Below are 15,346 nucleotides of genomic sequence, written 5' to 3' on the forward strand. Positions count from 1 at the left end.
TGCCTCAAAGGCAGTAGTCCTTCTGATAGGGCTGTGGAAAACACCAGGTTGCATGATTAGCTCTTTAGGGGCAAGGACCATGTTTTGCTCACAACTACATGCTCAGTTTTGAGAAAGTAATCAAGTGGTCTTATTTTAGTACTCAAACATTATTTGAATGAAGGAATGGAAGAGTTATTGATTAGGAATAACAGTGTATTAGGTACAATGTGGAATGGGGTCAGAATGGACCCCAAATAGAGGGGTGATGGATGACCATCTGTCTCCTTAGCAGGTCTCTCTTCCTTGTCCTTTGTGCCTTTTCCCCATTTCTTCTCCTTGACTTTTTTTTTTTTTGCCTCTGTCCAACTATACAAAGCCTTATTAAACAGTAGTTCATGTGTTGAACTTTCCTCAGGTAATAGATAATAGGTGCTCCAAGCAAAACACCTTTACATTAAATAGTGTAATACTCAAAAATTTTGAGGTCACTCAGTGTCTGGTAATTAGGCCTCATTGGGGGGCCTTTGGGAAGCCCAATGTTTTGTGTTACCATAGTCATGTCTGGGACTGTGGTTTTGTCTTTGTGCGGACATACTAGGAAATATCATGGGCAAATTTTTTATGCCAGGAGTAGTCATGGAGCTTATTATGTGGCTTATTATGGAGCTTTTGGGAAGAGGACCAGTTTTGGAATTGGAACTTGGGCTAAGGAACTGGTACTTTGATTTTATGGCCCAGAAATTGGAGAAGGGGAATATTCTCATAGAAAATGCCCTTTCTGTTCTGAGATGCTTAGTGAACTGTCATCATTAGGCATCAGGAAATGAAACCCAGAGCGTTCTTGGGTAGATTGAGAAGATGCTAAAGGCAAGGCCAGCAAATTTTAAAACTGGATGCCACCATTGTGGCTATCAAGAATCCACAAAAGTCCTCATAAGCCAAACTGATAATCAGGGGAGACAGGTGGAAGGGAGGGACAAAAACATGAAAACAAAACCACAGAGAAGTTGCATGTGATGGGTGTGGACTGAGAAGACTTGTGGTTTCAGGATTTCCAGGACTCTCAAACAGATGCTATCACACTGCCATGCGTCTGTTGAATGTGGGTTTGCTCTGATGTTTCTTTCCTTCTAAAACCAGGTGTGGATCAATCAGTGGTGACTGCAGGTCCAGCAGCAGCTTCTGACAGTTCCTCTCAGGTGGTCAGGCCCAAGGAAAAGGCCCTCAATTCCACTGTTGCTCACAGACTCCAGCAGGAGCTATCTTCCTCTGACTGTGCAGGCTCCCGGCTGAGGAATGCCAAGGTCCAGACAGCACTGCTACCCCTGAATGAGGCAGCCAGATGTGATCAGCAGGCTGGGCCTTGCGTCAACAGAGGCACTCAAACCAAAAAGTCTGGGAAAAGTGGGCAGATGAGGCATCGAGTCCAGCAACCAGCACCTAGCACCCACTGTGGGCAGCAGCCACCAGCTGCAGGGAGTGAACTGACTGCCCCCCACATTCGAGACACCTCCCAAGCCCTGGAGCTTACCCAGTATTTTTTTGAGGCTGTTTCTACCCAGATGGAAAAATGGTATGAGAGGAAGATTGAAGAAGCACGAAGCCAAGCCAATCAGAAAGCCCAGCAAGACAAGGCCACACTGAAGGAACACATAAAAAGTTTAGAAGAGGAACTTGCTAAACTAAGGACTAAAGTGCAGAAAGAAAGTTAGGACCTGGAAGGTAGAACAAGAGAGGATTCTTGAGAATTTCCAGTTTTGCAACAACGGAATAGCTATGCCTGTGGAGTTGATTTTTGTGCACATAGCAGACTTGCCTTTAAAAACAAACAAACAAAAAAAAAACCCCAATAATTTCTGAAGTGTGCCAGACATATGCTTCCTATGCCCTGAAGATATGAAGTCTTCAACAATTAACCTGAAACCAGGGGGGGGGGCTTGCTTAGTGTCATGTTACATTATAAACACTAAACCTCAGTCCAGGTTCATTTGAAGTTCAAAAGCTCAGATTAATTCAGCCCCACTAAGAAATGGAATGATGTGTAAACCTAAACCCTAAAGTTCAAAAGTGGGAAAAAAAAAAAAAACTCTTATGAACTCAAGTAGTCATTCATATAAATGTCAACCACCTGCTGTGCCTAGAAAGGAGTGTCTTTTATGTAAGAGTTGTAACTCTGTGATGTGCAAAACCTCCTTTCTCAAATTTGTAATTCCCAAAATGTTGATGTTTTAACTAGGTGAAAATTTATCAGATCTTGAGGATTTTTGTGGGAAGAGATTTTCATGGTGTCATAAGATCTGATACATCTTAAAATTCTTGAAAAGAGTTTATTTAAATACTCAGTAATTGGCTAATAGCATTGAGAATGTTTAATAATGAACTTGAATGAGTAAAGTTCATATCATTTGATCATTTTTTATATTTTCAGCCAAAACGGTTGATTAATCAGTCAGCTGATTAATGGAAAAAACATTCCTATAACAATTATTGGAAACTTCAACCTATACATGATAAAACCCAGTTACCTTAGAATACCTTTCTGAATTTGAGATTTTTGGTGTACATTTTGTAGGAATAAGAAAATTTTTTGAAAGTATTTCATTTTGAATTGAGTTCTGTCATTGAAGAACCTCAGATACTTTCTATTGTTTTGCAGTGATAATGTGAAGGCAAATAATTCAGTAACTTGATTTAGACACCACTACTCCCTAGCTTCATGGAGCCCTGAAGACTTTACTTTTGCTACATAATGAAATATAAACACAGAAATAAAGTTGTAAAAGTAGCCTGGTTATGTTGAAACTTTGGATTCAACTCTCTTCCAAGCTCTGTCCCTGGGAATAAAGAATTATATGCATCTCCTCAAAATTCTTCATGTGCATTGAAACTTCATTTCTATAACCATAGGAACCTGGTAACTGTTGGACATAATTATGAATAAAATGTTGCTCATTGAGCCAAAAAGAAGATAGTGACTTTTTAGCATGTAACACTCTGGTGGGGGGGGACTTTTATTTTTTATTTTTTTCCCCTTAGAGTGACATTCCAAGGATATAAACATTCCTTTAAAAAAAAGAAAAGTAATTCAGTAGATATGTGCCACTGTTATGTAACCTGAATACAGAATGAACTGGATATTATTCCAAGTTGATTTCCTGTGTGTGAGAGCTTGTCTGCAGTTCTTCCCTGCAGCCCCCAGATTCCTGTGAACTATTCCTAGGAAGGCTCTCCCCTTAATTCCCTATTTGTTTCTAATGCAGAGTCAGACTTGTACAGCTAGATGGTACCTTCAGTTTTCTAAATCTATTTGCAACAAGATATCACTATTCATTCCTCAATATACACCCATATACTGGGAATTGCCTAACACTCAAAGCAGAGATGAAGTCCTGAACAGCTCAAGAAATTATGCTCCAAACAGGAGGCATTCTCTCATAAAAATATTTCCAATCAGGGCTGGGGATATAGCTCAGTTGCTAGAGTGCTTGCCTCATGTGCACAAGGCCCTGGATTCCATCCCCAGCCACACACACACACACAAACACACACACCCTATTAAAAGGTATCCTTGTTGAGAAATGCTGAAAACAAATTTTAATTGATCTATCAAATCTGTCTAGACCATAGAATGCCTTGATGGGAGGGAGTGTTTCCATTATATTCCTCCCACCCATCAGAAGCAGGCAACTTATCACTGTGAACTGGGTATTTTTGTTTGTAGTTAGTCTAGGGAGGAATGAGAAGGGTCAAGTGGATCTAGTCTGGCTGGACCTAGCTGGCAGATGAAACTGTTGTGGAAGAAAATCAAGGGAGGCAAGGAAGCCTGATTCAAGCAAGGAAATAACCTGTGGTGATTTTAGTTTTCCAATGACAATGTTTTTTTTATCCTCTTTGGGACTTGCTACACAATTTGTTTTTTAAAAGGAAGGTTTGGGCTGCTTTTCTTCTTTAAGCTATTTTATAATAGAGATAGGAGGGATGGGTCTCTGCCTCTCCCAAGCGAACAGACCAGTCAGCCTCTAAAACCCACAGGAATGACAACATCAATGCAATGGCGCTTTTCTTTCACTGAGTTAGGCCTATTTTTGTTCTTTAGCCTTGACAAAAACTTAAATGCAGATCTGGTGTGTACTTAAAAAACATTCCCTCCGTGCTATCTGCTAAAATGAATAAATACCTCAACTGTATTTTGTTCACCTACATGACAGGCTATAAAGTGTTACGTTTCAAACTAAGGTTAAAACTTTCAGTCACTATGGGAAAAAATGATTTAAAACAAAAGTTATATAATAGTAGTTCTTAAAGTTTGTTAGTGCATTACTGCATTGAGTATACTAAATATCTAATAGATTAAACATATTAATATATTAGTTTTAATCTCACTTTTGATTTTGGGAGTCCAAAATAAAGGAAGTGGTGTTTCATGTCAATATCCTTTCTTGAGTCATATGTTGACATACTTGAGAGGCAGGTTGTCTTAATATTTTTATCATCTTGAATTTTTCTCCTCCAAGCGTTAAACATAGTTTTTACTTCTATAGATCCTAAATTCCTTATTTAAAAAATGAAAAGCATGACTACCTTTATTGTCATTTGTTGTGATTGACTAATTTTATGATTCTTGAAAGAGTGCCTTTACCTAGCCACACTTTACCTTGTGTCTATAAAAGGATAAATTAGAGCAATTACATCTGCTTTAAAGTCAAGATCAGCTGTACTGCATCAAAACGAAACTACATGTTAAGATTTCTCTGTAATCTTAAGTGTTTAAAACAACTGTTGACCATTTGGAAAATAGTGAACAAAGGGGAAGAATAAAACATTTGTAGAATTACATAACATGCAAACCAAGATGTTACACCTTTTGATAAACTGTTCCTAAAAGTTAAATACATTTCTTCATGTGAAATTAAGATTGTAATAGCCAATCATAAAATTTAAAAGACAGACCAGTTTAAAAAACAATGGTCTTTTAGAGGAACTTTTATTATAAAACTTGTCATTTTTAAGGGGAAACACTCAAGTGTGTATTAACTTAAATACATTAGGCAAAAGACAATAATATACATGGAGTGATTTACTCAGTAAACAAAATAGCAAATTTAATCCTAATTTCCTAAAAGCCTGATTCAAGCAAGGAAATAACCTGTGGTGATTTTAGTTTTCCAATGACAATGTTTTTGATCCACTTTGGGAATTTCTACACAATTCGTTTTTTAAAAGGTAGGTTTGGGCTGCTTTGCTTTTCTTTTAAGCTATTTTATAATAGAGACAGGAGGGATGGGTCTCTGCCTCTCCCAAGAGTGTCTGCTGGCTTGACTGCAATAATTCACACAGCAGAGAATATGTTTTGCTTTCCTCAGTTACTGGAAAGTCACTTGTGTGTCTACAGGCATACACATAGCAATGCTTGTGCCATGAATTTAATTTATAAGGGCAAACTTACAAAATGGCCTTAACCACTTCTCTTATGCTACAAAGCTTTTGTACTTTTTAAATAGGATTGGTTTATTATAGGTTAAATGTTTAAACCTCCCCCATCTCCCCATTGGGGGTTGAATCCAGGGTCTCACACATACTAGGCAAGCATTATACCACTGAAGTACACTCTCAGCCTCCTTGAATTTTTAAACTTTGAGACAAGATCTCACCATCTTGCCCTGGCTGGCCTTTTTTCTTTTTGGTACTGGGGATTGAACTCAAGTACTCAACCACTGAGCCACATTCCCAGCCCTATTTTGTATTTTACCTAGAGACAGGGTCTCACTGAGTTGCTTAGCACTTTGCCATTGCTGAGGCTGGCTTTGAACTTATGATCCTCCTGCCTTAACTTCCTGAATAACTGGGATTACAGGTGTGCACAACCTTGCCCAATTCAAACTTCTTAAAATTTAGGAAGGAAAATTTAATCTTCACACAGAAGTACAGTTTATAGAAGACACCCAGAAAGATTTATCCAGAATACTGATAAAGATCACTTCATGATGTGTCACCAGCAATTCTATTCTGGCCAAAATCTTTGTGGTTTCATACTTGAGAAGAAACTGCTAAGTGAATCTCCTCTTAGGCTAAACAGCAAGAGTTGGCCAATAATACAGATGGGATAAAGGACTTAAGTGCACAAAGGAAAAGAACTGTTCTTTAGAGATAAAGGTAAGTAAAAGGATGGATGTTAGTTAATCTTGGCCTCTGGAAAATAAGAATTCAATTTCCAGTTGTTTTATCTGCTTTAATATAAAATCAAACCAGAGTGGTGGTACACATCTGTAATCCCAGTGACTTGGTAGGCTAAGGCAGAAGAATCACAAGTTGAAGGTCAGCCTGGGCAACCTGGTGAGACTATCAAAATAAAACAGCCTGGGGATGGAACTCATTGGCAGAGTCCCTGGATTCAATGGTGAGTACTGCCAAAACCCCAGATTTTCTTGGAGTCTAATATTAATTTCCAATTTGCAAATTTAAACCACAAGTGTTAAAAGTATTCTGCATGCACATCCTTAGGAAGAGTATCATCAAAAGTCAGACTTTAACACTGTGTGACTTTTTTAAATTTCCAGGATTTGAGAGTGCCTATATCTGCTATGTATGTCAACCATGTCACACAAATTATTTCCAATTTGTTCTCTGTACAGAAACTCTTCACAAATGCTTTTGTATATCAGATGGTTTTGCAACAGGTTGATATACCTATTGGCTCAGGCAAGCTTTTTGAATCAGTAGATCACCTCTGTGGAAGGGTATTTCAGAAATATTTTGTGGACTCTGAAGCTCTAGGAAGTGGGGGTGGACCTTGGCAAGATATGTACCATTAGTTCACATCTCTCTTCTGGCATATAGTCCAATACTGGCATCACCTGGTGAAATTCTGTCTACATCTTTCAGGTGCTGGTCATATTTTTGATTCACTTCTTAGTTTTGTTCTGTTGAATGGAGGACTTCAGTTTGTAGACTGGCAATTCCAGAATCTTTCACTAAATTAATTGTATGTTATAAACTAAACCTCTTTCAAAAGTGTCCTGAAGTCAACTTTGGGGATATAGTTCTCTTTCAGTTAAGGGGATTAAACTTAGGGCCTTGGACATGCTAAGTAAGCACTCTATCACTGAGCTATATCCTCAGCCTATAATATATTTGTTTCTTAAATTTTTCCTGTTACAGGAGAAGATTCTAATGCACCAAGGATATTCCTTAATGATTTATATCCTTCTGTGTGGATGTTAAAAGGCAATTATGGACATTTCATCCAGAAGTTGCCTAAAATCTTTCCTCCTCTTGGTGTTTCAGTGTGTTCAATAAATTCTTTTTCTTTTCTTTTCAACAAAGATCCAGATTCCCAGTGGTCTTTTTAGAGAGTTCTTTGACTACCAAACTATGACACATCTGAAGAACATACCCCAACAATCTTGAAGGTTTATACAGAAGGATTTTTCAAGAAAATTCCAGAGTATCTCCTGGGGTTAGTATGCCTCTAGTCCTGCATCTAATGCTATTTAACAGCTTGAGATCTAATTCATATACTGTATATTTAGAATGCATTTGAGCATATTCATAGTTTATTCAGAGTTGTACAACTAGCACCATAATCTAACTGTAGGACATTTTCATAACCCCCCAAAGAAATATCACACCCATTCACCAGCTACTTTTCCATTTTACCCATGGCCCTAGGCAGAACAACCTGGACATTTCACATAAACAAATCCATATGATACAATTTTTTGTGACTGGCTTCTTTAACAATGTTATCAAAGTTCACCCATGTATATTATGAATCAGTCCTTCATTTCTTTTTATTGCCAAATAATATCTTGTATGAAAATACTAAATTTTATATATTAACTGATATTTGTTTTCCTACTTCTTGGCTATCATCATTAGTGCTGCTATGTGCACTCATGTACATATTTCTTATAGGTGCACGGTTTCATTCTCTTGATTATGACCTAGGAGAACTGCTAAATCATGGTAACTCCATGTTATGGTTTGAGGAGGGGGATGGTCTGTTTTACTAAAGTGGTTGCAGATAGTTTACATTCCCACCTGCAATGTGGGAGTGTTCCAAGTTCTCCACATGTTGACATTTATTATTTCCCTTTTTAATTATAGCTACAGTAGTGGAAATGAACTGCTCTCTCATTAGGTTTTTGATTTGCACTTTCCTTATGAGTGTGTTGAGCTTATTTTCATGTATTAACTGGCATGTTGAAATGGGGTTTGCTTCTTAAATAACTGCAGACACATCCAGAAACATTTTTAAAACTCAAGTGTATTTTTCAGTCCTGAGGCAATCACTTCAATGTGATTTTCTCTGCTCTCTATAACACAACATTTCTATCTTGATATTTTGCTCAAGTACTGTACATACAGTTTGACTTGGCTTTGAGCTGAATATTGTTAAGCCTAAGCTCAACAAATTACACGGAGATTTGAAGATCCTTCAGAATAATGCTATAGTTAAGATTTTGCTAAAGCAAGTGTTTTTTCTAACTCCTTTAGCTGCATAGTGCCTTGAGTAATCATCATCCGGATTGCATCCTGTAGAAAAAAGGGAAATCTGATGATCACTTAACCTGCTTAAACAAGGTACAATCTCACCATTTTGTTAAGTTCAAGAACCTATAGTGGTGGGCTGGGAATGTAGTTCAGTGGTGGAGTGTGAGCTTAGCATGCACAAGGCTGTGAGTTGGCACCATACAAAAAGATTCTCCAAATGACAAAACAAAACAAAACAAAAAAACCCAAAAAACAAACTGTCATTAATGGGAACTGTTGAATATTAGGAAAATTAAAAGCTATGTGGTACAGCATAAAAACCAGGTGCTGCAACTGTATAGATACAGATATTTTAAAGTATAATTTGGAAAATTAGTACCACTATAAGCAATGATCAAGATATACCATCTTGGTGATATTTATATTCCAAAATGCCTGCTAAACTTTAAAAAAACTGGTCACTTAATACAAGAGTCTGGGACTGCCCTCACCATGATCTATTCTCACCTCTTCAGTGGCACTTTTGTTTCTTTTGAATTCTTCCCTTGCCCAGTCCTTCAGGTACTTGCGATCAGAATTGTTTGATACTTGCTGAATTGCTCGCAAAATCCTTCTGTAGAGCATGAGAACTTGTTGCCTTCTCATGAACTGTACGTGGGGGGAGAAATGACAATTATGATAGCCAGTTTTACTTTGGCAAACCAGCTGTAACCAGACGATGTCCTTTTAGTTTTCAATTAAAAAAAAAAATTCTTAGTTGCAGATGGGCACAATACCTTTATTTTTATGTGGTGCTGAGGATCGAACCCAGTGCCTCACATGTGCTAGGCAAACGTTCTACCACTAAGCCACAGCCACGACCCCAGGTTCTCAGTTTTGAAGATAGCAAAGAAAAACTTTTTATTCTCTATTTTAATTTTATTTTTAAGGAAAACGGCAATAGGTTCACGTGGGTCATTTGTTGACTCTTTTGTAAAACTTAAGAACCTTTAAAAATCAAGAGTTGACCACCTTTATGGGTATAAAAAGGGTTGCCGGGTACCTACAAACTGTAACATTAATAGCACTTTTTCTAAATTTAATGCAGTTGTCCAAATTCTTTCGGATTTTTTTTTCCCCCTTAACCATGGTTCGGTACTACCAACAGAGCGAGCTTTTCTGCGGTCCCTGAAAAGGAAGCGCCTACCGGTTTGCTCCCTCCCCAACCCTGGGGGAAGCCCCGCCTCCAACCGCTGGGGCCAATCACTGGCGTGCGCGTGCAGCGTCGGAACCCCGCGGACCCGCCCGGTTGGCCTGGGGAAAGTAGAAAATCGAGCAGCTCATACCATTACGTGTAGACCTGGGTAAGAGAGAACATCGGTACCTGCTTTAGCGTCAGCGTTGCTGGAGGCAACCGGGAAGCGGCCATCTCAGAACGTGTTCCTCTTGGAGTCTCAGTGCGCAGGACGGAAGTGAGGGAATGGTTAGGGGGCGGAGCGAGCTCCGTTTCCTGGGAGACGCTTGTGGATTTGTGTTCCTACCCCGAAGTCAGGCGTTTGGGAGGGAAGCCCAGGAGTTTGAAGTTTATTGCGTCTGTAGCCTGGGCTAGGTATTTAACCGGTCTTAGTCGAGTTTGCTCATTATTTGAATAGGGTAATAGTGTTTGTATTATAAGGTGGTTGTAATAACGAAATAAGGCATGTGGCACCGTATGCATCTAAGAATTTATCAATGGGGGCTGGGGATATAGCTCAGTTGGTACAGTGCTTGCCTTGCATGCACAAGGCCCTGGGTTTGACCCTCAGCAGCAGCAAACTTTTTTCTTCTATTAAAATTTTATTTTTAAGGAAAACGGCAATAAGTTCAGCAACAACGGGCTTCATTAATGGAAGCTAAGGTTTTTGTTTTTTCCTTTGGAAGGGAAGAACATATTTAGTATTTTAGGATGTTACTTATTTAAGCATTTGCATCCTGCAGTTTTTCTCGTTTTCATTTTTTTTTTAAGTTTTTTCCTGTAGTGGCCTTCATCATTATTTGTAACAGTGTAACAGGAGTTTTAAATGTTTGTCCCATTGAGACTTTAAGCCGTTTTTTTTTCTTTGCCTCCTGTCAATAATGAGGAGGAACTGAATATCCTCCTACACTTCAAACTATTTCTCCTAATTCTCATCCCCATAACACATCCTTAGTTTGTGGCATTTTTGCCATGTTTTCCAAATAGTGAATTAAAGTACAACCAAAAATAACCAGTTAACCCATTTACAGAGCACTCCAGTGAGTCACCTGTTGGAATCCATGAGTTCCCTTTTCCTAGCTGTGTGTGGCTATTTCTCCTGGCCTGTTTCCTTTTCTGTGAAGTGTAAAATGAAATACAGCATCCACCTCAGAGTTGTATCATAGCAATGTTCTAAGAGGCCCTGGCACATACAAGAAGTCTAATCCTTAGCTGTCTTAGTTTAGTTGGCATTGTGAGTGATGCTAATAACCTCATGACCACATTGCTGTGGTATATTTTTCAAATTTTGTCCTAACAAATGAACAGTATAACAACTTATTATAGATCTAGCTTTTCAAGTACTAGGGCAACTAAATACTCCTAGCCACTTTTATTTTATTTTTTTTTTTACTGATTTTTGTGCATGATTTAGGCACATTTATGCTGATTAGGACTTTTATTCTAGTTTTTCATGGTTTATATCCTTAAGCTTTATATCTACACTATTTGTATTTTATTTCCTTTGAGGCTTGTTTTGTCTCTTCCCATTTGAGACTTTGTAACTATTTTATTTTCTTAATTCTTGCAAATACCCTACCACTGAGCCACAATCCCAGCCCCACTAAGCTAGAATTTTAACACCATTTATTAAATAATTATCTTCCTGGAGCATTGTGGTGCATTTTTGACCATATAGTACATATTTACAGTCTGAGGATCTGTTTAGGCTGTTGTCTTGGACTAGTATGTTTTTTAAAATTTTTTTTGGCATGTTTTGTTACAACGGGACACTGTAATAGATTCTTGTAAGAATCTATTATTGGTGTTCAGTATGACCTTGACAAATGTTTTCTATAATTTCTCTCCAAATCTTCTTTAGGTTCTTGTAGTTAATTAATGTGAGAACATTTTTACACTCTTCTTTGCTTCCAGAAACACCTTCGAAACAGGTAATACTGTCATAAGCTAGGCACACTGTCTTCAAAGACTTGAAGTTCATACCATGGAGGTTATTCTTTCTGGAGGAGTTATCTGAGGTAGGTGGTTGTCAGAATGTCAAAGTAGATAAGATTCCAGACAACTCATGGAACACTGGTAGATTGCAAGACCTTTCATTTTCTGTGACTAGGTCAATGGTAAGGCTGCAGGGAGGGAATGAACAGGAGAGTCAGGGAAGAACCTCATAGGTTGTAGTAAGAAACTCCAAGTGTCCTCTGCACAATAGGAAGATCTGAAGGGACTTTTGGGTAGAGATTTTAGAAAGATCCTTGGTTGTTGTCAGTGAATGAAGTGAAGCAAACAAAGACAAATTTGAGTTATCATTGAAGTAGTCCAGGTTAGAGATTAAGAGCTCCATCTGCAGTGAATTGCATGGGGGAGAGAAATAGGATAGTTATAAATATCCAGAAGTTATACTTGACAGATTATTAATTTTGGATTTGGATGGAGATAGAAAGGGAAGTAAAGCCCAAGTACAGACCAAACTCCACATTTGTAAACAGTGGTAGCTGGAGCAGTTAACATAGAAGGGGGATTTTAGAACAGATTTGTGCTAGAATCATAGTGACATTTTGAACATGTTGCATTTGAAGAGTTTATCACCCAACTAGAGTTCCAGCAGACATCTGAGTAAGTCATGGTGATGATTCTATTATTGCCTAGTGACATGATAGCTGTCTTAGTTGGTTCTTTAACATGGAATGTACTTACACAATGAAAATGCCTAGTGCTGCATTTCTCAGAATGTATCCCTGTCATTAAGTGAACCACAATGTTAATTAAGTATACCAGAGTAGCCTTGTTGGACCCCTGGATAGAAACCTTTGCAGGCCTTTTGCTTAGATAATGGTTGAGCTATAGGAGTGACAAAGTGTCTTTAGATTATTAAGAGCATATAGAGCATTTGTGTTCCAATTCCTCAAATGTCAGAATTTGCCTTTTTGATCAAGGAGACTGGGCATTTGGGGATGGAAAGTAGGAGAAGGAAGAGGGAGTAGCAGGGCACAAATAGTAGCCCTGTCAGCAGTCATGTGGTAGTTTCATTTGTCATCACTCCTGTAAGTCCTAATAGTAGCCCAGACTCTCAATGCCTTGCTCATGAATCTATGAGGCTTCTAATCCTGGGTCCACAACCCTTATACCCCATCAGTTTGCGATATTGCTTTTTCCCCATGTATTGAAAATAGCATTCTTGGGGACCTGATACCAGAATTCCTTCTGTCCCAGGGCCAAGAGAATCATTTTGAGCACAGCAGTGGGGGAGCTGTATCTTACACCTGCTGATTAAAGGTAAATATAACAGTGCAGCTGTCTTTCCCTATCAGACCCAACTGGGAATATTAAACTTCCTGTCCCATAGAGGGCTTTGGCCAGTGAAGTATGAGTGGAAGAGGTGTGTGTCATTATGAAGCAGAATCTTTGAGTCAGTGTGTGGTTCTGCCAACTCACCCATAGACATGGGAGTAAAGTTGTGGGATCATGTTAATGTGGTATAAATGTGCTCAGCAGACAAGACCAGTCCTCCAGCACATATTTTGAATTTGTCTGTCATATTCCACTGATTACAAATTAGGCCAGGGATGATGGTATACATCTGTAATACCAGTTACTTGGGCAGGAGAATGCCAAGTTCAAGGCCAATCAGCTTAAGTTGCTTCATTTTAAGACAAGGGTTTCACTAAGAAGGGCCGAGGCTATAGCTAGGTCAGTGATAGAGCATCCTTGGGTTCAATCCACAGGAATGTGTGTGGGGAATCACAACATATCTCAACAATGTTGTATTATTTTAATAGCTTTCGAGAATATAAACTGCATAGCTTTCAAGAATAAAAAATGATATAACTTGATACATGCTTTAGGACATTTGGTTAAACAAGCAATCTGTTTAATGACCACCACTTAAAAGGGTGGCAGACTTCACAGTGTAACTTAAAGACATGGAGAGAGATGATTATGTCATAGCATGTTGCCTACAAAAGAACATTAAATAGAATACAGCTCACAGTTTCAAGTATTCAAACATCACTGCTTTCTGGCCAAAGAAAAACCAATGGTGTATTTTAACTGGGGGGAAAAAAAGTAGATGTAGCTGCTTAATTCTGTGGACATAGCATTTCTTTTCCAGAATGAGACTGGCTCAGTCTAGCTTGAAAGCAGTGGGAGGAATGATTCTTCTCCTAAACTATTAAGGGAAAAAAATAAAAACTAAAATAAATTACTATAACAAATAGAACTATGGCACTGAGAGAATGAAATCAAGGGGAAATTATCTTTGTTATTGCATAGTCTCTGGAAGCAGCAAATGTGAGGACACTGAAAAGCCACTTCATTTTTACTTATATATGTCGATTACGTGGGCTTCCTATCTTCTAAGAGGAGTTCTTTGTGCATTTTCTTACCATGTTTATTGTGCGGTCAGGCTCTGCATAAAACTGTATGCATCTCAGCCTTTAGGTTCACCAAGGCAGAACTTAAAGTAGGGCCAAAGGGTCCACAGTTCATTCCTGACAGCATCTCAAGAAATGTTTCTGCAAGGGGAAAACGGGTAGCTGGATCCAGGGAGGGGATGGCCTCCTCAGTTATGAGACCGGAGCCCTGCCGCTTATGTTTGTTCCTTCTCTGTCCCAGGTTTATTATGTTTTGTAGCCGTTGGGTGGATTTTAAAAATCAAAACAATGTATTTTAGAGGGATAATTTCAGAAACAGTTATCCAAAAGGGAGCATCAGGTAAGATTTGCAATATTCTGACCATGATTCAAACAGTTTCGCTTGGGACAGCTTTTTCTGTTCTAAGGGTGATCAGAGGCAGTCACCAACTCAAACCACTGTCTGAGGGCATCACTGAGTGTCTCAGGAAGAGCATTCACATCTCGAAGGATGATATAGAATGGGAAAGGGAACTCTTCCATGTATGATCGGATTTCAGGCATCTCTCCAGGTCCTTTAAATATTGGTACTTTAATGTCCAAGATAGAATCCTGTCAAGACATTTAAAAGGAAAAGCAAAAAACTCAGCATCCTTGGATAGCTCTTCTGTTGACGATTTTTAGAACTACCCTCAAGGGTGAGATAGATTTCTTTCTGGGAGATTGACACTGAGGAAGGGGTAAACAAAGTATGCTTTCCTTATAATGATATCTCCATTCTCTACTTGGAATAATTCCCACTAAATCTTGCTACCAAGGCTTTAATGTGAGTGTTTACCCTAGAAAAGAGTTGCCCATTATCAAGGCTGAGGTAGCTGTTGTATACGAGGGCAGTTCTGAACCAGAGGATGGAGTCATATTTAAGACTGTTTTAAAAATACACAAGAAAATATCTTGAAACCTACCTTCAAAAAGCTACAGTTTTAGACCAAAGAACATATTCATCAACATGTAGACAAGCATACCAGTAATCCCAGCTTTTAGGAAGCCTGAGGCAAATTTGAGGACATCTTTAACAACTTAGCAAGAAGCACCAGGTTTTTACAGTTCTGACATTACCCCTCTACATGAAATCTTTTCAGTCATTTCTCTTGAGAACCTTGCATTTCAGGGTGCCCAGTGTTCTCCCTATGGTTCTTTCAGTTCCTATGTAACAGAAACCTGGCTAACTCTAGAGACAAAAGCTGCACTAGATTCTATGTATAACCTTCACTGTCAGGAAGAATAATTTAAAAAACATAAAGGTACACAG

At 38.6% G+C, this 15,346-nt stretch overlaps 3 protein-coding genes across 6 annotated transcripts in view; 1 reads left to right on the plus strand and 2 right to left on the minus strand.

Moving 5' to 3' along the window:
• ANKRD6 (ankyrin repeat domain 6) overlaps positions 1-4,508 on the plus strand; it is a 205,827-nt gene extending 201,319 nt beyond the window's left edge. For all 4 annotated transcript variants that reach the window (XM_081295273.1, XM_081295272.1, XM_081295271.1 and 1 more), the window contains one exon: positions 1,123-4,508. In XM_081295273.1, coding sequence (XP_081151399.1) covers positions 1,123-1,694 — 572 coding nt within the window. In that variant the 3' untranslated portion in view covers positions 1,695-4,508. The remainder of the gene's footprint in view (positions 1-1,122) is intronic.
• Positions 4,509-8,230: 3,722 nt separating this feature from the next.
• Positions 8,231-9,945, minus strand: LYRM2 (LYR motif containing 2). Its single transcript, XM_081296209.1, has 3 exons — positions 9,839-9,945; positions 8,983-9,123; positions 8,231-8,517 (listed from the first exon to the last, which is right to left on the minus strand). The coding sequence occupies exons 1-3, from the start codon at positions 9,881-9,883 to the stop codon at positions 8,437-8,439; spliced, it is 267 nt and encodes an 88-aa protein (XP_081152335.1). The 5' UTR covers positions 9,884-9,945; the 3' UTR covers positions 8,231-8,436.
• A 4,368-nt stretch (positions 9,946-14,313) lies between these two features.
• Positions 14,314-15,346, minus strand: part of MDN1 (midasin AAA ATPase 1) — a 146,706-nt gene continuing 145,673 nt past the window's right edge. Inside the window, exon 102 of the mRNA XM_081296059.1 lies at positions 14,314-14,646. Within this exon, the coding sequence (XP_081152185.1) occupies positions 14,458-14,646 (189 nt within the window). The 3' untranslated portion in view covers positions 14,314-14,457. The remainder of the gene's footprint in view (positions 14,647-15,346) is intronic.

The sequence above is a fragment of the Spermophilus citellus genome (genome assembly GCF_964194105.1).
Source record: "Spermophilus citellus genome assembly, chromosome: 5".
Classification (NCBI taxonomy): Eukaryota; Metazoa; Chordata; class Mammalia; order Rodentia; family Sciuridae; genus Spermophilus; species Spermophilus citellus.

Coding starts and splice junctions, on each gene's coding strand:
- LYRM2 (XM_081296209.1), bottom strand. CDS start 9,883: ATGGCCGCTTCCCGGTTGCCTCCAGCAACGCTGACGCTAAAGCAG. Junction 9,124..9,838: donor CAACGCTGACGCTAAAGCAG/GTACCGATGTTC, acceptor CCCCACGTACAG/TTCATGAGAAGGCAACAAGT. Junction 8,518..8,982: donor ACAAAAGTGCCACTGAAGAG/GTGAGAATAGAT, acceptor TTTTTTCTACAG/GATGCAATCCGGATGATGAT.